Source organism: Miniopterus natalensis, chromosome 10 (assembly GCF_054644295.1).
Source record: "Miniopterus natalensis isolate mMinNat1 chromosome 10, mMinNat1.hap1, whole genome shotgun sequence".
Lineage (NCBI taxonomy): Eukaryota > Metazoa > Chordata > Mammalia > Chiroptera > Miniopteridae > Miniopterus > Miniopterus natalensis.
The window spans coordinates 55,979,853-56,005,495 of record NC_142090.1 but is presented as its reverse complement, the minus strand read 5'-3'; the positions used below and the strand labels follow the sequence as shown (position 1 = coordinate 56,005,495).

Below are 25,643 nucleotides of genomic sequence, written 5' to 3'. Positions count from 1 at the left end.
AGCAGTGGTTGGCTAACTATTTACTACCCAAGGACCATATCTGGCCCACCTCCTGTTTTTGTACCAGGGAGCTAAGAAAAATACTACATATTTTAATGGTAAAAAAAAAAAAAAAAAAAAAGAATAATGTTTCATGACATGTGAAAATTCTATGAAATTCAAATTTCAGTGTCCATATACAAAGTTGTTGTTGGGATACAGCCACACCCATTCATTCCTGTGTAATCTATGGATGCTTCTGTGCTACAGTGGCTGAGTTCAGTAGTTGCCACAGGGGCTGTAAGGCCTACAAAGTAATATATTTACTATCTGGCCCTCTAAAAAGTTTTCTGCCCCCTGGTGCAGAGCGCAGACTCCAGTGCCCGTCAGCCTGGCAGCATAGCTCAGTTCTGTGTTGCTTCCATTGGGCAAGTTCTCTCAGCTCCTGTTTCTTCAACTGAAGATGATAATAGCATCTATCTCATGTGGCTTTACGAGAATTAAGCAAATATGTAAAGTGTTCAGAAGAGGATCTGGTACATATTAAATTTAAGTACTATCTGTTTGTCTGTTGTTGTTACTATTAGTTGCCACAATTTTTTTCATAAACTAAAGCAGCAGCAACAGCTTACCAATTTGCTAGCAATAATTGTAAAAATTTCATTTGCAGCACTCCAGTAAATAAATTCTTTAGTAGTGGGGCAGGAGAAAGAAGTCTAAAGTCAACTGAAATGACAATGTGCATAGCAGCTCATCCACAAAGCTAATTTTGTATTACTTACAGATATTTTATATGCTATATTCTTCTTTCAAGCTTGAGCCTCAAAAGAACCTACACTCCACTTTGAATTTTGCCCTCACCATCCATCTATCCCTTATAACTATTTCTAATTAGCTCTTTCTGAAGAAACAGACATCAAAACAGAGGCCAAGGAACAGAATTCAGAGCACAGAAATAAATTCGCACATATACAATCAACTTATCTTCGACGGGAGTGCCAAAAACACACAATGGGAAAAAGGATTGTCTTCAACAAATGGTGCTGGGAAAACTAGATATCCATATGCAAAAGAACGAAATTGCACCCTTATCTTACACCATACACATAAGTCAGCTCAAAATGAATTAAAGACTTAAATGTAAGTTTTATAGATGAAACTTAAAACTCCTAGAAGAAAACATTGGGGGAAAGCTTTATGACACTGGCCTTGGCAGTGGTTTCATGGCGATGACACTTAAGGTACAGGCAACAAAAATAAAAATGAACAAGTGGGACTACATTAAATTAAAAAGCTTCTGCACAGCAAAGGAAATAACAGAGTGAAAAGGCAACCCATGAAATGGGAGAAAATATTTGCAAAACATATATCTGGTAAGGAGTTATAAGGAACACCTGCTACTCAATATGTATAAGGAACACCTGCTACTCGATAGAAATAAAACTAATAATCTGATTTTAAAAATGGGCTAAGGACTTAAATAGACATTTCTCCAAAGAAGACTTTCAATGGCCAACAGATAGAAGAGAAAGGGCTCAAAGCCACTAATTATCAAGGAAATGCAGATGAAAGCCACAATGAGAGATCACCTAATGCCTGTCAGAATGGTTATTATAAAAAAAAAAAAAGACAATAAGTGTTGGCAAGTATGTGGAGAAATTGGAACTCTTGCACATTGTTGGTGGGAATGTGGAATGGTGCGGTCCACTATGGAATACAACATGAAAATAAAACTATCATATATTCCAGCAATCCCACAATGGATCCAGACTCAAAGAAAGAAAATCCTAGAGGGCAGTTGGGGGGTGGGGGTGGGGGGGTAGGAAGAGATTATCCAAAGAATTTATATACATATATGCATAACCCATGGACACAGGCAATAGTGTGGTAAAGGCCTGGGGCGGGGGTGGGTACGGCATAGAAGGGGTCAATGGGGGGCGGGGGAGGAAGAGGGCATCTGTAAAACTTTCAACAATAAAAATACATTTTTAAAAAATGCTGCCATATGCTACAATATGGATAAACTCCCAGGACCTTATGCTAAGTGAAATAAGCCAATAATAAAAAGACAAATACTGCATGATTCCAATTATATGAGGTATCTAAAGTAGTCAGACTTAAAGAAACGGAAAGTAGAAAGGGGCCGGAGTTAGAAGGAAATCGTTCAGTGGCTATGGAACAATGAGGAGTTGTTCGGTGGGTATAGAGTTTCAGTCATGCAAGATAAAAAGGCTCTAGCTTTGGCAGTGGCCCTATCATAGCCAATGGGGTTTATCCGAGGTGCGATTATTACTAATTGAAAACTTTTCCCAATACGCCACAGTGACGACTTGAAATGCTGTCAGCATTGGCAATTTTTGACACTTTATGGAGAATGAACTAAAAAATAAATAAATGAAAAGGTTCTAAAGATCTGGTACAACACTGTGCATATAGTTAACAATACTGTACAGTTCACTTTTTGTTAAGAGGGTGGATGTCACGTTACGTGTTCTTACCACCAAAAAGGTAGAAAAACCCCCACAGAGGCCAAAGGACTCAAAAATGCCCAATCTATCTCAATCATTGCTATGATATTTGAAAACAGTAATTTACTTTCTGAATCAAACACAAAACAGATAATATATAGTTTACTCGATATGAGACAACAGGGACTATTAGAACTTTTTACTCATAACGCAGGACTTTCATCTTTGGAGCTCGGGTATCCAAAAAAGAAGACTGGAGGGAAGTTACGCATAAGGGGAAACAATGACCCGAGGGAAACCACCGCCCAGGATCCGTGGACAAGCACAGAACCGCGCTCAGCAGATGCTCCCGTTAGTTCAATGTTGGTGGCTCCTTCAGTTTTCCTGTGCAACCTCCACTGCAAATACTGTGATGAATCTTGCTCATTAATGCATTTTAAAAACGTTAAAATTCAGAAAAACATTCCGCATGACTGAAACGACAGGAGCCAACCAAACAGAATCTCGCGTCGGTAGAGCTTCAGACTGTTCAACCGGGTGAAAAAGGAAAACGTGTGGAGTAAAGAAAACCATTTTCTCTCACCCTCCTGAACATTCTCACCAGCACGCCCTTCGCTTGCTCTAAACCCCTCTCGTATAAAAAGTGGCTGAGTCATCTGGGAGGGAAGGTTTATTTTGCCTGATTCAGCCCGATACTATTCCAAACTCCTTTTCGGCGCACGGTCTGCGCCTGGCCGCGCCGCCCCGCACCCGCCCGGGGTGCTCCGGGGCCGTACCCCGCGACCCCACCTGAACCCTGAGGCGACAGCGTCCCCTAGCGAGGAGCAGCCGCTGTCGTGGAGCGGACCGCGCAGCGCTGCCTCGCACGCCGTTCCTGAAGTTTCTGTTTCTGCAACACTGTTTCTGGCGCTTTCACATTTTGATCTTTCCACGCCGCCTCCTTCCCCGCCGGCATCTAAGCGCTGCCCTAATACACTCAGCCCCTTCCAGGGAGGCTGCACTCTGCTCGGAGCCCGTCCAATAAAGTTGTTTAAAATTTAAAAAAACAAGACAGAAAATAGCCAAAGAGGAAGGAAAAAAAAAAAATTCCCGGGGCCCTGCCTTGATGTTGGAATGTACCATTCGTCCCGAAGGGAGGACAGGGCCTGGTGTGGATGACTTCGCGGGTCCGAAGTCGCTCACGGGGCCGTCGAGGACGCACGGCCTGGGCACGTGGGATATAAGGCGGGTGGGGCGCAGGCAGGGGGCCGAGGCCGCAGCCGAGCCGGGGCGGGCGGCGGCGGCTCCGGGGCGCGTCCCCCGCCGGGTGGTGCGACCCGGGGCGGCCCGGGCGGGGACGGGCGGCGCGCGGGGCTGCGGCGGCGCAGTCTGCACCATGGCTTACCCCGGGCACCCCGGCCATCCCGGGCACCCCGGCGCCGGCGGCGGGTACTACCCAGGCGGGGTAAGTGCAGCCCGCGCGACCCTTGGACACTCGGGACGCCGAGAGGCCACGTTGGCGGCCTTGCTGGGGCGGCTCCCCGAGAGCCTTCCGCCCCGGCTTCTCCCTGCCCCCCGCCTCGCCCCACACCTTTCGGCTTCTTTCTCTGGCCCCCTCCTCCTCTCGGTCCCCTCCGTCTCCCCACGGGGGGCTGCGCGGGGCCGAGGCGCGGGTGGATTGCGACCCCAGAAGCCCACCTTGGGACCCTCGGATACGCGGCGTGAAATTGTGCCAACTGGGTGTTGGCTTCCTCCCCCTCCCTCTGTGTTTTCCCCAAGAGCCACAGCCATTTTCACCTAGAACGGCCCGGACATCTACTTGTCCCTTTAAAAGTGAGAAAAAGAGGTCAGGGCAGGACCGCCGGAGTGCGGTCCTCGGAAGGACGCCCCCCGCCCCGCGCCCGGGATGCGCGTCGTCGTGGGAACTGTTTCCAGGACACAGTGTGCCCTCGCGGCGCAATCGCCCGGCCCGGACACTCCCTGCCCCTCCCCGGCTGCACCTGCCCCAGACGCTTTGAAAATACCATAAAACGCTGTAAAAATAAGTGTAAGCCGGCTCTTAAATTGCTTGCCTGGGTTGCAATTACTCACCCGGAAGGTTAACGGGGATTTCAAGTCGCCTCGCGTACGCAGATGTCGCCGCCAGGACCATTCATTTTGGTCCAAGCCTCCAGTTTTTAAATGACCCTGGAGTGAGAATGGAGGAAGGGGGCAGAGTGATTGCAGTCAGTGCGGGCGGTGGGGAGGTAACTGAAGTGAAGGGCTTTGCACAAAGGCTCGGTGCTGAAAGAAGGAAACTCGATTCAGCTGCGCGATACTGAACTTGTTCTCTGTTTTACAGTACGGAGCGGCCCCGGGAGGGCCTGCGTTTCCCGGACAGACGCAGGATCCGCTGTATGGTTACTTTGCTTCAGTAGCTGGACAGGTTAGCTTTTTCCGTTCATATGAAAGACTCATCAGAGTCTACATTTGTATTCGTTTTTATTATAGTGGCCAGAAAAACGACCTTTCCTCCGGATAAGAATCCCTTTGCTTCTACAAATAAAAAAGGGGGGGGGGGGGTTCATAGTCAGTTACTTATTTCTGAATATTCAGAACAAATTAGGATAAAGTGTTAGTGGTGTTGACGGTAGTTCAATTCAAAACTAAACTTGTGATTGAATTAGGGTCATTATTGAACAGAAGAGGGGGGGTTGTGAATTCCTTCTGAAGATCCCTGAGGTAGAAAGGTGTCTTTAGAACTGAATTGTGAGGGTCCAGGGTGGTATCCAAAGAAGAAATCGCTGATCTGGTGAACATAAATCCCTGGTTTGTACAACTTAAATGTACTGGTAATTCTGCAGCCAGATTCTAATGGATGCCTTCTTTGGGTTGACTTTAACTGTTAGTCCATTACCCCCTTAGGAAATAGGTATTTATGGGAAAAACCCACCAGCTTCAAAATAAGAAAGTTACTACTCTTTTTTTTTTTTACTATCAGAAGTTAATCTTGTGAACAGTTTAGTTTCACTTTGATGGAGATGCTGTTACTAGGTTAGCTCTTCTGTGTCCTTATTAGGTGTTGTGGCCTGTAGACCCAAAGAGGGGATGAAGGTCTGCTCTCCAAGACCTTGCACTTCTTTACATTCTGAGTTGTATGACAAGTGGTGGTGTACACTGAGGGAGGACACTTGGCTAGTTCAGGAGGTCACCGTGTATGGTAAATGCTCTGTTGGTGTAACCCAGGTGTGGTCCAGATGATGTTTGCTCATATAAATTCAGCTTAGCTTTGTTTTGATCAAAAGCTAGAAATAACACAATCTTAATGTGGAAGTGCTGTAGAATATAGGGGATAAAAGCCTAAGGCCACCTTTTAGACTAGCACTCTAAGAAATACAGTTTGAGAAACTGAGTGGAAAATTGAGTCTAAACCTGAAAGAGCTTCCCTTTAAGTATCTGCTTAATCTGTTAATGATCTGTATCTTTGAAACCACAAGACACAGCAAAGCTCAAGACTCACATTCTTAGATTGCCTGTGCCTCCAGCCGTGTAAGTGACCCCACCTGCTTAGCTTTCAGCAGCCTGGCCTGTATCAGCATATCCATCATCTTTCAAATTGTTGACTCTCCTCCTCATTTAGAACTTATAAAACCTATGGACTTGAGGAATTAGGTATTTTATTTTTAAGTCCCTAACATATATCTAGTTCTGACCTAGGCCAGCCAATGAATAGGCACTGGGAACCTGTATCTTCCAGATATATGTAGTTATGGTCTGAAAAAACCATTCACCACATCACAAGCAAAGGTGATCACGAAGGTCTCTCTCTGAACCAAGCTTTTCATTTACTGATGCTAGCTGTGTGCCCTGCTCCCCCCTCCCAAAAAGCTAGAAAGAGAAGTAAGATTTTAAATAACTACGTAAATTACTTTATTTTAAAATGCTTAACTTTGGCACTCTCCTACCTCAGAGTCAGAAGAGTAGTTCAAGACAGAAACTAGTTTTATTCATTCATTTAAAAATATCAAGTATCAATGGAAGAAACCAAATTCAACTGTGTTTTATTAGGAGAGGAACCTTATACTTGAGAATGTTTATGCCAAATCTAATTCAGGAATTTAGAGGAAATGATGAAAAGATACTGGTAATACTAAAGTATAAGTGTCAGCAGCTTTCTGACTTTGTCAGTTCTTGTGTAATAATGATTTAAAATAGAGCCTGAAATTGATATTAAGAAATGCATTTTTTTGTTTATGGCCCTAATTATCCTTTTGCAGAAGAGAATGGAACAATTTGCCTTTCTTTCATCATGAAATTATTTTTGGAAGTAGGTTGAAGAAAAGAATGCCTATGTTTGAAATGTGTCCCCTTAAAAAAAAAGTCTCATGCATGATAATATTCATTTTTTTGGTTATTTTCACTACATTGAATACTGAAAGTAAACAGAGAGCTACAGGGTACAATTTACTGTTGTGATTTCTCATCCTAATTTTGTTTTCCAAAGGATGGACAGATAGATGCTGATGAACTGCAGAGATGCCTGACAGAGTCTGGCATTGCTGGAGGCTACAAACGTAAGTTGACAATCCCAAAGTTTCTCCAGAAGTACTCTTGCGTTTCCTATTTTAGCTGTTGCTTATGATTGCAGCCTTCAAGGAAACTGAGCTTTTCCGACCCAGCAACATTTAGAATTTCAAAAGCTAAATTTGGTTTGTTATTTCAAAATGTGAATTTGAGAACAGTTCTTAATAAATCATTCCATGCTACCTGCTAACTTAGTGGGTTGCTTAGATTTGGGTTCCATGTATCTGGAGTCATTCAAAGCAGAAACAGTTTACAGGGCTAGTTAAGGTGCTGAAATGAAATCTGCCAGGTTAGGGATCTCTAATGATGAGAGAATGTCCAGCCTATAGAAAAGTTTCATAAGAATTTATTTAAGCCAAAATTTTGAGTACATGCCAGAAGCAAAATCTCAATGAATTGAGAAAATGCCCTGGAGAATGGCAGCTTTGCAGTTCATCTTATGTATTTTGAATCGAGGGAGAAAACATAAGAAAGGTACATGAAACCCATTGGTGGTAGATTAAGGAGGCGGGAGAAAGCAAAGTGGGGAAATCTCTAGGGTTGGTTAAAAGGCAAAATGGAGAAGCACATAGTTTTACATCAGTGGGTACAGGATAGTTAATTATTAACATTTATAGCACATAGAGCTGGTGTGTGGGGAAATAAGGTGACAGCAACAAGGTAACTCTGGTCTCCTGCTCTGGTGCTTGAGGTTGTGCCTTCAAGGGGTAGGGAAAGAAAATTACTCTGACATTTCAAAGGTATGTTATCCTAGATGCCTAACAGGGCTCACTTAGGGTAAAGATTGACCTTTGCTAGAGAAGATACAGTCCTGGGACGTGATTACCCCCATGGCCTACTCAGTTAGGAATTTATGATCAGACCGTCCTGTGTGGTTACTTTCAGTCACTGAGTGTGCTGGGCCTGCCACGTGGCCCCCCAGTGACTTGCGAGATTTATTACATAGTCCCTTTTTCATTCACAGTGTTCGGGCTAAGTAGGACATTCCTGATTTCTAAACTCTATACACTAGTCCTTTTTTGCCCCTTCCTCCTCATTTCCTCACAGACTGGAGCTGCTGCCTTGTAATTGAGCACTTACACCACTTTCCTGCCCTTTAAGCTCTGCCATGAGCCACACACAGGGAACCATTGCAAAGATGCTGCCTCCTGACCAGGGACTTCTCCTCACCTCCCACACACATACCACATGCCTCTTTTCAGATCAGATCTTGACCATGACAGGTATCCACGGTAGACAACAGTGTCTTGACTGAAGTGCTTTAGCTGCCAGCTTCTTGGCCAGTTGTTAATTGAGGCAGAACATCAAATCGAAGCCCCAACTTCCTGGGAAACTGTGAATTAAAATGCTCAAACTAAAATGCACACCTGAGGATTTATAGTGGCATTTTTTGACTGACATCGCATATTTACTAGCTGGCTCTTTTTTTAAACTACTTGCATTTCTGTTTTTATCCTTTGTTTTATGTGATTTCAGTGTCCTATTAATATTTCCTAGTTGGGGGAATTAATACAAAAGAGGAAGCTTTTGCACTTCTGTCATTTAATGTGGTCTTAAACAAAAGAAGCAGTTTCTAGATTAGGGGATGTTTTGTTTTAGGCAGTATATTTACATTGTTAACTATTAACCTCAAGCAGCTGGGGCTAGTGAACAGAAGGTCTAATAACAGGGTCTACAAACAGCTGTGTCACAACGTACACTATTCTCCACTCTCTCAGGAGAAGAGGTGTGGTAGGTTTTAAAATCTGACTAACAGAGTGGCTTATGTAGCCTTGGAAAGCAGTCCTTTTAAAAATATCATTTGAGAAAGCCGTACTTCATGATGGCCTTAAGTCATTGTGCTACAGAGGAGACATTTCCTGGGTCATCAGGCCGGCCATGGCATTGAATTCATTTGCCTGCTTCATCTGGTGGTGGAGGCTGTACTGAACCATGGAATCCTGGTGCTTCAGAGATGTCAGACCGAGTTTTGTAATACAGAAATGATACATTCACGGGTCTTACAAGTCCAGCTTCCAAACCAGAACAGCACAGATAGGGGGCGAGAGGATATACTCCAGCCCAGTGCCTACAGGCACCTTTTTATCCTGTTTAATAAGCAGCCACACCTAGAGGTGGAGTTGATGAGGGCGAGCAGTTGCTCTGGTCCAGGGGTAGGGAATGTCCAGCCCTCGGGCTGTATAAGGCCCGTGAAATTATTTGGTCTAGCCCTGCCAAGGCACCCACAGGCGGGATTCGAAATTCAGTAAATCTGGGAGCTTTTTTTATAGCTAATTTTTAAGTTGATAATTTTGTGTAGCCCAAGAATGATGTTATAAAATATCCAAATGGCCCTTGGCAGAAAAAAGGTTCCCCACCCCTGCTCTGTAAGGCAGTCATTCAGCTTCTCTTTTTGCTTTGAGTGTAGATCCTCTGTGGTGCAGCTGAGAGAACAGCTGGAGATGGGGCTTTCCTGCTGGGTCTGTTCCATTGTGGATTTCTTGCTTTTAATCATCACCTGAGGATATTTTTCCCACTGCTTTTTCAGAGTAGAAGGGGGAAAGAGAATCATCCATGTGAGAGACACATGAATTGGTTGCCTCCCACACGAGCCCCTACTGGGGCCAGGGAGTGAGCCTGCCGTCGAGGTACGTGAGCTTGGCCGGACTAGAACCTGGGACCCTTCAGTGCGAGGGCCGACGCTCTAACCACTGAGCCAAACCGGCCATGGCACATTGTGGATTTCTACTAGAAGAAAAGCTATTTGAAGCATTCTGGTAAAATAAGCTAGAGAAGAAGAGTAAAGGTAAAATTATAGTGAAGATTTTTTTGAAATTATTTAAAATAGAATTAGTATTACTAAAAGCTTTTTCTGGGGGTAAAATACGAGTAATACTGAGCAGAAGTTTCCTCACCCAAACTTACTAGACCTCAGCATTCCAGTCCTTAGCACTGCCTGGAACGGTGACTTTTCTGTTTATTCACTTTTGTTCCCTTCCCATTGCATTCCGTCTTTTAAACCCTCACAGAAAATGACCAGATTTCTGTTCTTTCTGAAACACAGCTCTAACTTGTCACACTCCTCTAAAAATCTAGAGTAGCTCCATGATGCCTATAAAATAAAAGCTAAACAGTTTATTAAGAATTCAAGATCCGTTGTAATGTAGCCTTATTGAAAGGTACTTAGATCCTCCCACTTCTTTGCCTGCCCTGGACTTTCCTGCTTCTTTGCTGGCCCCTAGCTCTACTTGGCTGTCACCACATGCCCCCCATCTTTATGTCATTCGAGGTTTGGCCTAAATGCTGCTGCTTCTATGAAGTCTTTCTTCCTAGGAAGGAGTCTCTAAGTCCTCATTGTGTCTAACTCCAGAGCACTCTTATTCAAAACGCAGTTCTAGAAAGTGTGGTCATCTGGATTCATATATAAGCTTACTGTGTATGAAAAGAGGTCAGGCTATTTGAGGTAGGAGGTTACTGTTCAGTGCCTGACATTAAAGGGAAAAGAAAGAAAAGTATGATTAGACAAAGAACTAGCAGACCAGCTATTTATAGTCAATTATGAGTAGCAACAAAGCACCCCTACCTTCCTACTCATGGTGGATATAATAGAGTGTGGTTCATTACCATAAATTAAACTCACTCTATTACAGTTTCAAAGGTAAGAAATATATTTTTAAAAGAGTATGTTATAGAAAATGTTAAGCCTATCCAAGAATAGAGATAATTATACAGTGAACTTCTGTGCACCCATCACTCAGCTTCAGCAGGGATCACTGTGTTACCATTCTTGCTTCATCTATAACACTGCCCCTTTTCTTCTGAAGCACATTCCAGATTTCTTAGTAATTTCACCTACAAATAACTTTAGTGTTTCCTTTCATAAAAGATAAGGACACCTTCCCTCCCCCCCCCCAACTTCAAAACCATATTCACACCTAAAAGTATTAACAGTACTAGACAATACTTTTATAAAAGATTCCTATAAAGTTGTTAAAATCAAATTTGGGTTTTAGAAGGAATCCTGTCTGGACTGAATCTACTTCAAAGCTCCAAATAATTTAGGTCCACATAAACTGAGTAGCATATAAAAATAAAAGTGTATATGCCCTGGCTGGTGTTGCTCAGTGGTTGGAGCATCTGCCTTTGCATCGAAGGGTCGAGGGTTTGATTCTTAGTCAAGGGCATATACCTGGGTTGCAGGATCGATCCCTGGCCCTGGTTGGGGCACATGCAGGAGGCAACCAATCAATGTGTCTCTCTCACACTGATGTTTTTTTCTCTCCCCCCCACCCCAACCTCACCTCCCTTCCACTCTCTGTAAAAAATCAATGGAAAAAATATCTTCAGGTAAAGATTAACAAAATAAAAAAAAGTGTATTAAGTCATATTCCTAATTAATGTATGTCTAATGTAATGTGAATTTTTGAGATTATATTAATATTCATGTACTTTTCTTGATTTAACAGCTTTTAACCTGGAGACTTGTCGGCTTATGGTTTCAATGCTGGATGTATCCTTTACCTGGATTGCTGCCTAGAGTATTTTTTCTTGTCAAAAAATTCCTCCCTAAAGGAATTCATCTAAGAATACCTGGTAAAAACACAGTGACAAATGACCAAAAAATGTTTCTAAAATCATTAGCTTTTAAGATGGAATTTGGAAAAAGGAAGGAAGCTTAGTAAATAGAATGTAGGTTCAAGAGTTTAAGGAAGCATCGTGGGAGAGCAGTGTAGAACTGGGAGTGGTCAGGGAAACTTTGCTTTAACAGTGATTGCTCTGTCACACACTCTCACCTGACCTTCAGTCAGTGGAATTTTCACAGCACAGTTGTTGGAATCAGTTTAGCAAGTGCTGACCCTATAGTGCCTTCCATTTCACCTCGTTTTCAAAAGTGAAACCTCTCTGGGAGGGCTGGCTTTCGTAGGGAGTGTTTGGGCCAACAAGGACCACAGGACAGAAGGAATTCAGCAGAGCCTAGGGCACCCAGAAAGCACAGCCAGTTCCAGTAACAAGAGTGGTTTTTACATGTGGCTCACAATGACCATGTCATTTCCTTGTAATCACATCACATAGATTATCTTTGTCCCCTCAATGAAAAACTGGACTCAGGGCTTTTTCTCCTTAGGCCCTGTTTATTATACTATTAGAGTATCTTTCTGTTAGAGCACACCAAGGAGAACGTGGAACATGTTTAACCCTTGTAGCGGAAAGAACATCATATTTCCTTATCCTTGATCTTTGATTTAATCGTTAGAAAACGTTGCCCCAAAAAACAATGTTTTAATCCTTAATTGCAGTTCAGAGAGATCTGTCAGGCACGATGGGTTTCAGTGAATTTAAAGAACTCTGGTCTGTGCTGAATGGCTGGAGACAACATTTCATCAGTTTTGACAGCGATAGGAGTGGAACAGTGGAACCTCAAGAATTGCAGAAGGCCCTCACAACAATGGGTAGGTATGGGGAGGAGGAATTTTCTTTTTTTTAATTTCTAAAACTAAGTGCTCCATGAAGGCACTTTCTTTATTCTCAAAGTATTGTGTATTCATAGTGCTCTCAGTCTTACAAAAATGTGCTTGATTAGTTTAATGATCTTTCTGTAATCCTTTTAACTTTTTTTGGCTGAATGAATTTTCTTCCTTTTAGGATTTCGGTTGAGTCCCCAGGCTGTGAATTCAATTGCAAAACGATACAGCACCAATGGAAAGATCGCCTTCGATGACTACATCGCCTGCTGCGTCAAGCTGCGTGCTCTGACAGGTGTGTTCTTTAGAGGGTGTCGTCACCATAGGCCAGGACGACACAAGCTGTTATGACATTTCGTTTCCCGGTGCTTCTGAACTTTTATTGTCCCAATCTTTTTTCTTCTTCTAACTTATGTGGCTTTTTAACATTGCTGTTAAACTTATCTAGCAGAATACTTTTTTTCAGATATTTTTTCAGATTTGTACATGATCTGCCATTTAAAACACCCTGACTGAATTTTACTGAAATGTTCCAAAACATAACAAATTTTTTGATCGGAGTATGAACAGTATTCTGTGACTTCTCCCTAGTATGTGAAATATTTGAAGAGAGTGAAATTACTCATTTGTAGCTCTCTTTCCTGGTTCCTCCTGATGGAGAGTAATTTAAAATAGTGATCATCTATTTCAGGTGTATTTCTTAAATGATGAGATATCAATAATCTCTGTACTTTCTATTCCTTTTATTCTTTTTCTTTCTTTTGTATACCTTTTCTTGTTCCATTTCTTTTTAGTCTTTAATTTGGGTTTTATAATTTTTATTCATCCTAACAAAAATTTGAGGGCAGATTTTTAATTAAATTCTTTTCAATAGGGCAGAGCTCAAATGGGTGGAATACTTTATCACAGCCCATTTGTCATAGTAGGGACTCAGTCCATTTTCTAATTAAACAATATCATGATATTAAGGAGGTTGAAATTCTGTGTTTTCATCAAAATTAAGTAATGGCCTCAGAAGTCACATGGCTTTTACTGACTTTGGAATGTTTTCTTCCAACTGCACATTGAAAACGACAGTAGGCCAACTTCTGGACATTGTATTACTTCGTTGTATGTTATTTCTATTCATATTCATACAGTTGAATATGAATAGAAATGCTTTGGTGTTTGACTGCTTTGGTGTTTTGGTTATGTCGGCTAGTTGTACAATTAAATGTTACTGCAGTGTGAACCCAAAGCCAAAATAATTAACTCTTGTGCGTTCATATAAGATGTTTAAAAAAAACCCACAAATTTTACTGTCGTGTTTTACAGACAGCTTTCGAAGACGGGATACTGCTCAGCAAGGTGTCGTGAATTTCCCATATGATGATGTAAGTCTCATTGAATTCAGAACTGAGTAGATGGATACGACATACACCAAATGGGCATCCCTTTTCAAGTTACCTGTTAGGAGCATCATAAGGATGCCCGAGGAATCCAGGCTTAAATGGTTAGGAGTTACCATTCAAAATTTATGAATTTCATCTATTATTTGAATATCTTATCCCTAGGCCACTCTTTGCTTTGCATTAGAAGGCTTAGGTCAAAGCCCGGCTTGTCCCACTCACGAGCTGGGCCACTTAGGCAGGTTTCTTCATTGCTCCAGGGCTGTTTGAGGGAAGAAGTAGTCATAAGGCCTTCTTCACTGGGCTGTTGTGACATTTCAATCAGAAATGTCCTTCAAAAACATCATGCAGATGTTGTATCTGCCTTTGCCTTCATCTCAGTCACTGAGAAGTAACTAACAATTCAAAACTGTATTTGACACACCCGTGTCCTTCATGGAGGACGTCAGGCACAAACTTACATCACAATTTAAAACAACGTGTTTACTAAACAGCCACTCTAAATGAGGCAGGATAAGGCCAGTCACCAGTGTGAATGTAACCAAGGGCCATATTTGCTTGTATTAGTTTGCTATATTTAACACAGCTAGGGAGATGTTTAGTTGTTCCTTCATGTTTTGCTTTAAAGCCATTGATTTCTTAAAAAATTACTTGTAGAATAAAATCACTGTGGTAACCGAGTAAACCAAGTGTTTCTCCATTACAGAATACAAAGATGCAGCTGCTGCACTTACTTATACTTTAAAAAGGCTTGTGTGTAAATATGTTTATTTTTTCTGCTTCAAGATGTATTCTCTTTAGCGTGCAACTTCTCAGGTGACAGTCCCGTCACTGTTTCCAAAGGAGAGGCAGCCTGTGGAGTGGAAGGTGCACAGCCTTTGGCCTCAGATGGGGCCACTTAGGAGATACCTAAACATCTTGACCCTTAGTTTCCTTTTCCCTGAAATGGGACCAGTCAGCTTGGCCTTGCAGGAATGCTGCGAGGATTAGCAGTGCACAGTCCTCCCTGGTGTTAGAAGAGTGGAAAAGAAAATTGATAAGAGAAAACAGGGTCTATTGGTGTGTGTTTAGTGGTGGAGCCAGCAGACATTTCACAGCACATGCCAATGCTTCTAAACTGGGTTTCTGAATTGCAGAAGGGTCAGAGAATCTGTTTATGTGCACACATATACTTGCATGCTACCACTTAATTAATTCAGCAGGTTTTGAGGGAAGAAACTATTTAAAGGAGCTCCGTTAGAATAATGGGGTAATCCTGTGCAGTTTGGAAGTCCCCACATGATATAAACGTATAAACTCAACTATTACTTCTTTTTGGGAATAGGTACCTTTGACCATGACCATTTTAGAGTCTTAGATGATATTTATAGTATTTGGAATTTAAATAATTCTTTATCCATTGGAGTAAAATCTACTTCTGGTAAGCTTTGATGTGAGAAACCCATTGTTTTTTGTTTGTTTTTTTTTTAACCTTCACCCAAGGGTATGCTTATTGATTTTAGAGAGAGAGGAATGGGGAGAGAGAAAGAGAGAAACATCGAGGTTAGAGAGAAACATTGATCGGTTGCCTCCTATTCATGCCCAGACCAGGAATTGAACCCACAACCTTTTTGGTGTATGGGACAACGTTCCAGTCAACTGAGCCACCTGCCGGGCTACCCACTGGGTTTTATATTAGACTGCTTCCCTCAAAAAAATGAGCCTTTCCATACGTTATTTACTCTTATTTTATAAAGGGTTTTTTTGAAATCCATAATTCAGATTAGAATACGAAAAAGTAAGCTGCCTAAAAATAAGTTAGGGTGTATTAAGCTTAAGAGATCTGCAGTGTAATGCTGACTTTTCTCTTTCAGTTCATTCAGTGTGTCATGAGTATTTAAACCAAGAGGACGCTGTGTGAACATCACCGACATTCCAGCTGGAGCTCTCTTGCTCTTCGCTTGCCTTCAGTAACGCATGTAAACTTGCTTCGCCACTTTTCCTTAACAGCTGTTGTAAAGGTTTATTACTTTATGTACATCTGAGGTTTTTGTTTTCAGTTTAGATAATAAATTCTTTGGAATTTTATTAATATAAGATCAGTTCCATTACACTGTTTAGAAGTTCCTTGAGCCATTTGTCATACGCCTTTTCTTCTTGCTAAACCTGTTTTTATGTGAACTTTTAAGTGTGCAAAAATGTCTAAGGCACATTATATACTTTTCACTGTAGGATACTAAAACCATGATGCAGTTGTTGCTATTCATCTCCTAGAAGGGCTTTTGCATGGTCTTGAGAGCTTTATGTGTGCAGTATCTTACCGTGTAAAATGTTTTACACCTACTTGGATGCAAAAAAACCCGTGGTAATCCATGTCAGGGTTCACCTTAGTGGAAACTTAGTGCAGCTTTAAGGCTTACAGATGTTTTGATGGCCATATGAATGGACGGGAACAGGAGTGATTATTCTGTCTCTCGAAAACCTATTAAATAATTTGAGTGGCAAATACTGTCTGTCACCGAGATCTTCATCATCATCCACGTAGACCTTTGTTAACCAGACTTAAAAACCTTGTACTTTATGAGCTTAACTATGTATAAAAGAAAAATAACAGAAAAAGACTAAGGGAATATACGAAAATTTTAACTATAATTATTTTGGCTAATAGAGTTCTAGGTGATTTAACTTACTTTATGTGTTTCAGTATTTTCCAAGTTTTCTATAATGTGTGTGCTTTCCTTTTAAAATCTGATGTTAATTTTTTAAATATTGATACTTTCATTTTGATATGCCATGTGTTCACACTTACATTAAAAAATATACGCAGCAAAAAGATCTGGAAATTGTGTACCAGAATGTTGATGTGACTGCCACTGGGTGTCAGGATCATGAGTTCATTTTCTTCCTTCCTACTACTTTTCCAAATGTTCTTTGATAAGCAAGTATTACATTTATAGTGGAGGGCTTTTTAGAAAAATTTTGAACCGTGTGCTTTTTTAAGTAAGATCTGGATTCTAATGCTGGCTGTGCCTCTTACTATATAGGGTGCCCCCCCCAAATGTATACACATACTTTGTATAATTATAAAGGCAGTGTTTATTAGAATACATTTCATTTTCAAAATTGAGCCTATCAACTGTTAAAGTGTGCATACATTTTGGGGGGACACCTGTTCATGTGGTTTGATCATTTTATATAATCTCAGAGCCTCAATTTCCCCATCTATTACCTCTGGGGTAAATCTAACTATGAAAATGTATGTTGGTATCATAAATACCAAATTGTTTCTGTTAACATTTAAAGCTGGCCTGGTTTGCTCTTTTATGCAAGATTGCTTAACAGATAAAATAATGAAATCAGTCTGTTTTCTCCCTGCCAGTAAAATACCTGTATAATTTTAGAGCATAATGTGATGTTAACCGATGAAAATAAAGCATTTCTAAGCATCGTTAGCCACATTTCACCGGTTATTTTTTCAAATATTGCTAAAAAAAGTATATTCATTTTATATGCATTTATTCAACCCTAACTTACATATTTATGTCAAGTAGTCACACCTGGGCTACGTAGTAGACTGTGAAGCAAGCCTGCTTTATACAGGGTGGGGCAGAAGTAGGTTTACAGTTGTTCGTGTGAAAAATACAATAAACAGTAATACAAGAACAAACTTTTGCGTACTCACAATTGTAAACCTACTTTTGCCCCACCCTCTATTATGTGGTGAGTGTAGGCTTCATTCCAGATGTATTGTCTGAGGCACAAAGCTTGGCTTGGTCCTGAGCTGTCCAGAAAAGGGCCAAAGGGAGTTCAGAGGACCAGGAGGGAACACCCTCCGAGTCCCAGCCCCTGCTGTTGGCTTCGGACTCACCAGGATCCTCTGAAGAAGTCAATTTAAGGAAAGGGCCGTTTTCTGGATGACGCATATGACAAGAAGGCCCTTGCTGACTCAAGGTTATGGGCCATATTTTAACCATCCGACTGCCTTGATAAGTCCCGAGGTGAGCTGCATCTACCATCATTCTGAATTTGTTTTCGGGTAAGTGCTAAAGTATTACAAAACCATGTCTCTGAAATACCCAATTCAGTTTTAATTATTGATACCTTGTGGCAAGTCTCCTTATCTCCTCCCCTTCTACTTTCGCTGTTTCTTTCCGAAAGCATGGAGACTGGTCTTCAGCGCGCCTCTGCAGTTAGAAAGTTTCCTTCCCCTTGACAAATTTGACCTATACATCTCCTTTCTTTAATTACAGCCGAAGTCTTCATTACAAGTGAATCTCGTGTTGCCTTATTTCTATTTTATGCTGGGTGGTGTGTTTCATTCACTATATACCTCCGGTGCACCCTCTCCCACTTCACAGCCGTTTTTTTCTGGCAAAGCTGTGAAGTGAAACCTGAAGACTTCACTTATTTGGAGAATTAAGTTCCTCCAATTACCCTGACTCATGATTTAATTTTGCACATGTGTGCTTTAGTCATGTGTTTCAAGAGATGCATGAGTTGTGAGGTACTTACACCCTTTTCAAGGATGTCCATAGGGTGTGGCTCCAGGAGGCCTGGTGCTTCCCTGGGGACCCCTGGCGTGCAACTTATCTAACTGGTCACAGCTCTCGCTCCTGTGGAGCCAAAGTGGAATTTAGGCTCCACTGACACATGATATTCCGGGGGGTACCGCTGGTCCACGAGATGGCATGTGAGCTGAAACTTCTCTTTCTGCACTAGCCTTTGCTGTCACTCGGCTGAGTGTGTCACTGTCTCAGTACTCATCTTCATGAACTATTACATATGCCTAAAACAAATACAAGAAATGGAGCTCTATGTAATCACAAGTTTTTTTACTCATCATAAATGTACAAGCCCTTAACCAGTGACTTCTGTTTTTCTCACACACTACTTTTTCCCTCAGCAGTCTGAGCTAAAGGCCAGGGGAATGCAAGTACCGGGGTAAAGACTGGCAGGTGGAATGGCTGCTTGGGAGACGACAAAGCGGCCAGTGGAACAGGTTTTCGGTCTATGATCAGGAACCTAAACGGCCTGCCAAGGCCCATGGCGTGAGTCTGACACAGATGAGCCTATTAAATAAGCACCACTGCCTGGGCCCCAGGTCAGGAAACAGGAAACTGGTCCTTGTTAGGGTCCAGGGGAACATCCATGAAGGTGAGGCAAAGCAGGTGGGTAAAGCGGGGAGGCTCTGCCTGCCACCCAGCTGAGGAAACTGTCCAACACCGAGCATTTGAGTTTTACTAAAGGACCACTGTATTTCTCATCATGCTGATGGTCCAAGAAATCCCTCTATCATGAACCCCACAAAGCTTCTGAAAGACAACCTGGCTGGGAGAAAAACAGGATTAAAGGGAGTTATGCATCAAAATAACATTGATCTTTTATTGAAAGTCACTTTATTGATGTTACAATGAGAGTAACATAGAAAACCATGGTATCTTATTAGCTTCAGAAGTGAACGCTAATAAAATTGTGCCAGAAATCTGAACCTCGAGTTACAGTGAGCTTTACAGTGAGCAAGATTGTGTTAACCTACAATATAAGAACTTTATAACTGGAACAGCCATAAAACAAATCACACTTGCTCAGGAAAGCAACTGCCATACACATTTCAGTTGGTGTTTGCCAAAACCCAGTAATTTTTAAAACAGCTTAAGATCCTGAAGTGCAGAGAGGCAGAGACAATACAAGGTTAAAACGAAGCCAATCTATGTATCTACACATGATTGCCTGGTTACTGAAAGTGAAACTGTGCTGTTACCACTTCCCCACAAAGTGGCATCTACTGTCTAGATGGGACATCACCCCTCGAAGATGACAGATGTGGAAAACACTAGCACAGACCTACCCTGGCTAACAATCTCTATGGTTAGGTAGAATGCCCAGTTCCTAAAAGAAGTCTTTTTGGGATGCTAGGTGGGAGGAGCAAGTCTCTCCCAGCAAGTTAAAAAAGGAGAGCATGCTTGCTTATCCTGAATAAACCTATCGTTAAGCACTTTTGAAGTTAGTGTAAAAAAAAACTTTTCCATATAAAACAAAGGTCTTGGGTCATTTTTGCCCACTAAAAAGACTGTTGAATCACAGTTTGACTTTTGTGCTGGATTAGAAAAGAAAACGGGTTTCTGATCAGGCAGTGATACACACGTATAATTTAGCAAGAACTTTTGGATTGTTACTGAATAAATGTATTCATATCAGCACATTCTGTATTGTGTATACCAGCATCTGGTATAACTTAGCACCGCTGAGTTTAAAGATTTGGGGCTATTTTCATTATTTTAGAGCTTGACCATCAAAACACAAATCTGCATCTGAAACTATAAATAGGCTAACTCCTAAAGTCAATGTAGATTAGTATTATGTTTGTGTATGTTTTTTTAACTTGAGAGGAAATTGTCCTTTTCTTGATAAACTCTGAAAACTTGATGATTTTTAAGTACATTATATTACTTAACAAGATTGCTAGTCTCATTGTATGCCTTTTTCTAAAAAACAAAACACATTTTCTCTGATTTTGAGTTCAAGAAAACCTAAAAACATGACATGATGATGCCCTTGAGCAAAATCCAGCCAGCCTCGCAGGACCTCCAGGTACAAAACAGGTTCTACGAACAATGTGACAGGAAGCAGTGACTGGCCCACTGGGGGCTGGACTGTGGACTATTATAAAGCCGACACTCAGGAAAACTGCAAAGCACACAGGTCTGTTGTAGGCACTCAGCACCTCTCTCCCCATCTCACCCCAAGTGACCATCCTGTGCTCGGCTGCAGGGCCAGCTTCTGAGCTCTGCATGTGCCGCTCCATGACCCCAGGCTGGCTGCTGCTGATCTCCCCTCCATCCTGTAACACTGCAGTCCATGCCCAGGTGCTGGTGGGAGAAGATGAAAGTACCTCTGCCCCCTATTCTGCATCCCTATGGTTCTCCCAAGTGCCAATTTAGGCCAAAAGAAGGGACTTACCTCCATGACATGAAAGTTCCTAGTCAGGAGAAATGGGCTGACAGCTACTAGACGGGGAGCAACTTTGGAAGAAGGAGGGTCTGGAAGCATCTCAAACCCCACAGCAAGGCGGCTTACTGTCTGTCAGGCTCTGGATGTAAAGGACAAACACGCTAGGCAGGTTTTTGTTTTGTTTTAATGGTGTGATAGCTAAGGTCCTACATCTTTGTTCACTCTGCATCAGGTGCTAGCAGAGCTTCTCTTGCATTAAAAGCACCTGCCCACAGAGCATACGCTAGGAGCATGCGCCCAGGGTTCCCAGCAGGTGTGGCTGCTCCCCCGACACAGGCCCATTTTCACAAGAGCGAGCCGGCCACCCCGCAATCCCATAAACAGGGAAGCTATTTATCAAAGTCCTTAGCTCTCCCCATGCCGGAGGAAAGCTGCATCCAAAATCAGAGTAGTCTTACAGAGTCAGAAAATATCTCAGAGGGGGAAACATCTTAAAAGCTGAGCTCCAAATTAAGCCAGAGTCCATAGACATGCTTGCTGCTTATATAGTTTAAGCTAGTAGAATAAGAAGAAAATTCATCTGGGCTCCATTTAAGATAAAAACAAAAACAAAAAAAAACATTTGGGTGACAGATTTAGAAGAAAACAGAAGTGAAAGGAGAAAGGTCATTAGGCTGAAAGTAGACATTGGGCTGCAAATGGGAGTCAAAGCGTTTCATGGAAAACTCATGTGAGCTCACCCGCTGGTAGGGTGGCACTGCAATGTGCCGCCCGCGGGCCTCGGGCAGCAGCCGCCGTACCTCCCTTCACTCCTGCACCCCCTTCACTCCCTGCCACACTGTTCCCCATATGCTCTGCAGGCTACTCTATATCCTTCCCGAAACTTCCCTTTCCTTCAAGCAAAATGAAGCGAAATAAAACAGTCTTCCCTTTAGGTTAGGATTTATTATTATGGTGAGTAACACAAGGAAATACTTAAAGGGCTAAATATGTAAGTTAAAAAGAGCTACATGACAGCAGAAAATGAAGACTGGATGAAATAAATGAACAGACTTGATTTTGAAACAGTGAACAAAGTAAATAGAAATACCGTTATTTCCTCTGGCCCACAGGTAACAAACTAAAGAATACAATCTAAAAAGAGTAGAAGTAATGTAGCCCCAAGAAATCTGGGACCATGGGCAGAGCTAAATTATACAAATGTGCAAGGGAATCAACCAAAAAAAAAAAAAAAAAAAAAAGACTTCCTTCTCTAGAAGCATGCAAAATATCTAATTCTATCTTTTCAGCAACTTCTTTTAGAAACCTTACCAATCTTATGTTCAGAAATCTATGTTGGACCGACTTATGTATAAATACAATTTTAAAAGCCTTTTTAAAGCAAGGGGGAAGTGAAAAAGAAACCGTATTATCACCTAATAAGCACTTCTATCAAAATACTTTTGGCATTTTAACCTTACATTTACTTTATTAGTCACCTTTGTTTGTTTTTAAGGAGTAGCACTAGGGTTTCTGTAAATATATATATATATATAGCAACTGCAGCAGGTTGAAAGCCCTCATTGTGCAGCAGTTTGAGTTTATTCCCTTCAGCAGACTGCAGAATGTGAGCCTGGGGATCACATTCTAGCTGGAAGAGGCCAGAGGATGCCGCCACTTCCTATCTAAAGGAAGAGTGGCTGGACACAAGAGGCCAGTCAGTCTGTCCCATCAGTTCCTATGACCCCACACCTCCCTTGCTGACACTTAGTGGAGAGATTTAATGTTTCTTTAAATCAAAGTTTACTACACTGGAATGACTATGGATTAAATGGAACATCCCAGGCAACAGGGCTGTCAATGTGAAGTCTTACCTATGCACAAAACTTTGGAAAAGAAAAAGGCATACAATGGAACATACAGGCCAAATAACTGCTCTTCTCTGCTTAGCATAATAGTCCTACATATGGTTGACGGGGGGTATAAATATTAGTTACATGACACAAACTGCTACACAGCCTCAAAGTTCTCCAAAATAGACATACAAAAAAATAGTAATAATGCTGTGCTTGTGTTTAGTGTCTTGGGCCCATTCTCCCTGCCTCCGTGGATAAAAATTCATAGATATTTAATACATCTAGAACACCAACCATGAGTACACATATATGTATTTCTCGAAATTATCCACTAAAATGATAATTGCCAAAGAATCTTGCAAGTGGCTGTAAAAATGTTTAAACATTCTTATAGTAGATACTGAGATACTGAGAGTACACTGTTAAAGCTACTATAAAATCATAATCTCTCTGCAAACAAAACACTTTCATTCAGTTCCATATGAAGGTTATTACCAAAGATGATGATAAACTATGTATTTACCTCTAAAGCAACCATGTTGCCCAAAAGGCACATAATAATGATTTTCAATTGAAATAATAATTTTCATGTAAAAATAACTGAGGAAAGAGAGAAAGGGGTGAGATCTGTTGATTACATAGCTATCCATTTGTGGATTCTTTCAAGTTAGGGCTTGTGTAATGGTAACTAGGGAGCATATATACACAAGGTACCTTACATTAAAATCTATAAGCTCTTTTATAGTCAAAATAAACCTTATACATTAGCATTTTTTACACTCAATACCAGAAAACATTCAGTGCACATTAGCATGAACTTGGTCAAAAGCCACTTTACTTGCTATATCTATAAATCTATCTGCCCTCCTGCCCTTGGCTTGTGCTAGGTGGCAAAGTCACCCAACACACCCAAACCTTAGACTGATGGATCATTTTTGCAGTCTTGACAGTTACATCCCTTCCTGTCAGTAAAAATGCTGTTTATATTTTATCATTTTGGTTAGTTAAATTGATTTTCAAACGTTTTCAAAGACTTTCAGAAGAGAGGTTCATTAGGAGACATAAACACACACAGTAAAAAACATTGCCTTGTAACTCAGCCAGTCCGTTTGGGCATCCCAGATGATCACACATGGAAAGGAAATGGATTTTGTCCATGACACTAATGGGAGAGATCCAATTTAGAAGATATTTCTGCAATCTTGTCTGCAGATTTCATTCCTCTCAAGAAAAAGGAGAGAAAATGAAGAAACTCAGAAGTAGTGTTCACATCAGAGTATTTGGTTGATCCCATCAATTTCTGAGCTTGACAGGGAAGTTTCCTTGGGGAAGTTTTCTTTTAGAATGACAGAGCTGCATGTGACAGCTATCAACTCTGGTTTTAAAGAAGATTTAACATAGATTTCTCACTGTTCCACGGATTTAAAAAATAGAGAGGTCAAAACATCAGATTCTTTCCCCTGCCAGCTGTTTGGGTAACTTCCCAGGGCAGCACACTTGTGGCTGTAGGTTTCTTTTAACCCTTTGCGGCCTACTGAGGCTTCCCAGCCCAGCTAGTAGAACCTTCCATCATCTCGCTTCCAAGTCAGTGCAGAATGGCCTGTGGGGACTCAAGCATCCCACTAATGATAAATGTCCTTAGTAAACAGTGTAAAAGTTGTTTTTATCAAAACAAGTCATTCGTTTCACAGATAAGGACTGCTGCAAAGTTTTATTAAAGAACAAAACTTGAGGCCTCAAAGGATCAGAGCAGTGATTTTCAACAGGTGTGCCGCAAGAATTTGTAAAACATGCAATGCCTGACTATTTAATCAGGGGCACTGACCTCTTTTCCCTTAGACCGTCAAATAAAAAAATGGCAATGGTCAATACAACAATAACCATTTGGTGTGAATGAATCAAAATTGTATCTATTTTTTTGGTCAGATTGGCAAAAAATATATTTTGGTATGTGGCAGAATTTTAGTCATTAGGGTACGTGTGCCATGAGATGAAAAGGGTTGAAAATCGCGGCGTTAGAGTATTGGCAAGTTGGGAGCCACCAATGCATCAGCAGCCTGTGGGCTCATGTATCTTCGATGCACTTGCTTAATCTTCGCAGGATGTGCTGCTACAGGGCTCACAGGCCTCCAGAGTGAGACGAGCAGATGTGCTGTTGTGCTGAAAAATACCAGCTGCTGGGGCAGCCACTGTAGCTCCCAGGAGGGCAGTGGACAGGCTGGAGGACTCCCAGGGGGCAGCGACGGCAGCAGAGGGCCTGCAGGCCGGACAGCAGGGCTAACTCCCGGACTCCTGCCCCTGCGAGCTGCGGAGGCCACACGTTTTGCTGGGCATATGTTCTCTTGGTCAATTAACGACTCAACAAAACTGCCTCCAGACTATACACAGTTTAAAGGGATGTCACGTGTTTTGGACAAATACCCATGATGGAGACACACGTATAGCACTGACTAGTATATTTACAACATCACCTGCTTATGCTCTTTAAAGACCATCTGATGGATGACGATGTGACTGTGACTGATTGTTTTGAGGCATTTGGCAAAATACACTGTGTGTAACAGCTGCTTTTTTTTATTTTAAAAATGTTTACATATATGTACAATTGTCCTTGTATGCTGCTATAAATATGAAAAGTAAAAAAACAAAACAAAATACATGTTTAAAGTTAGCATATGGGATATTGGCCTCTCAAAGCTTTAATGTCCTGCGGAAAAATCCTATATGCCTTAGCCCTGCATGCTAGTGTCTATTATGGGATGTTGTTTCCTTAGATGTGGAAAACAATAAACAGAAGCGCCATGCACACAGCATCACTGTCTACAATGAGGATGGGCTTCAGAACGCCAAGTTCTGAATCCACTGTTGTCCCTTAGAAAACTTGCTACATTTGGGTCATGTGAGTTCATTTTGGTGATATTTCTACATATATCTGTCATGCGGATTATCCATTAACATACCAGTTCCTTTACTGTGCCATGTTATAGTGTAAGGTCTCAGGAGTTCTGTCCAAGGTTCAGTTAAATCCTAAGCCAATGACAAAAAGAAAATGGTATCCAG

General features: G+C 41.6%; 1 protein-coding gene and 1 non-coding gene across 2 annotated transcripts; both read left to right on the top strand.

Moving 5' to 3' along the window:
- Positions 1-2,215: 2,215 nt before the first annotated feature.
- Positions 2,216-2,363, top strand: LOC148092266 (U4 spliceosomal RNA). The gene has a single exon (XR_015715261.1). It is a non-coding gene; the product is annotated as a U4 spliceosomal RNA (small nuclear RNA).
- A 1,459-nt stretch (positions 2,364-3,822) lies between these two features.
- On the top strand, positions 3,823-17,249 carry SRI (sorcin). Its single transcript, XM_016218899.2, has 8 exons — positions 3,823-3,891; positions 4,768-4,851; positions 6,910-6,979; positions 11,435-11,478; positions 12,271-12,418; positions 12,612-12,725; positions 13,745-13,803; positions 15,672-17,249. The coding sequence occupies exons 1-8, from the start codon at positions 3,823-3,825 to the stop codon at positions 15,696-15,698; spliced, it is 615 nt and encodes a 204-aa protein (XP_016074385.2). The 3' UTR covers positions 15,699-17,249.
- The last annotated feature ends 8,394 nt before the right edge of the window (positions 17,250-25,643 follow it).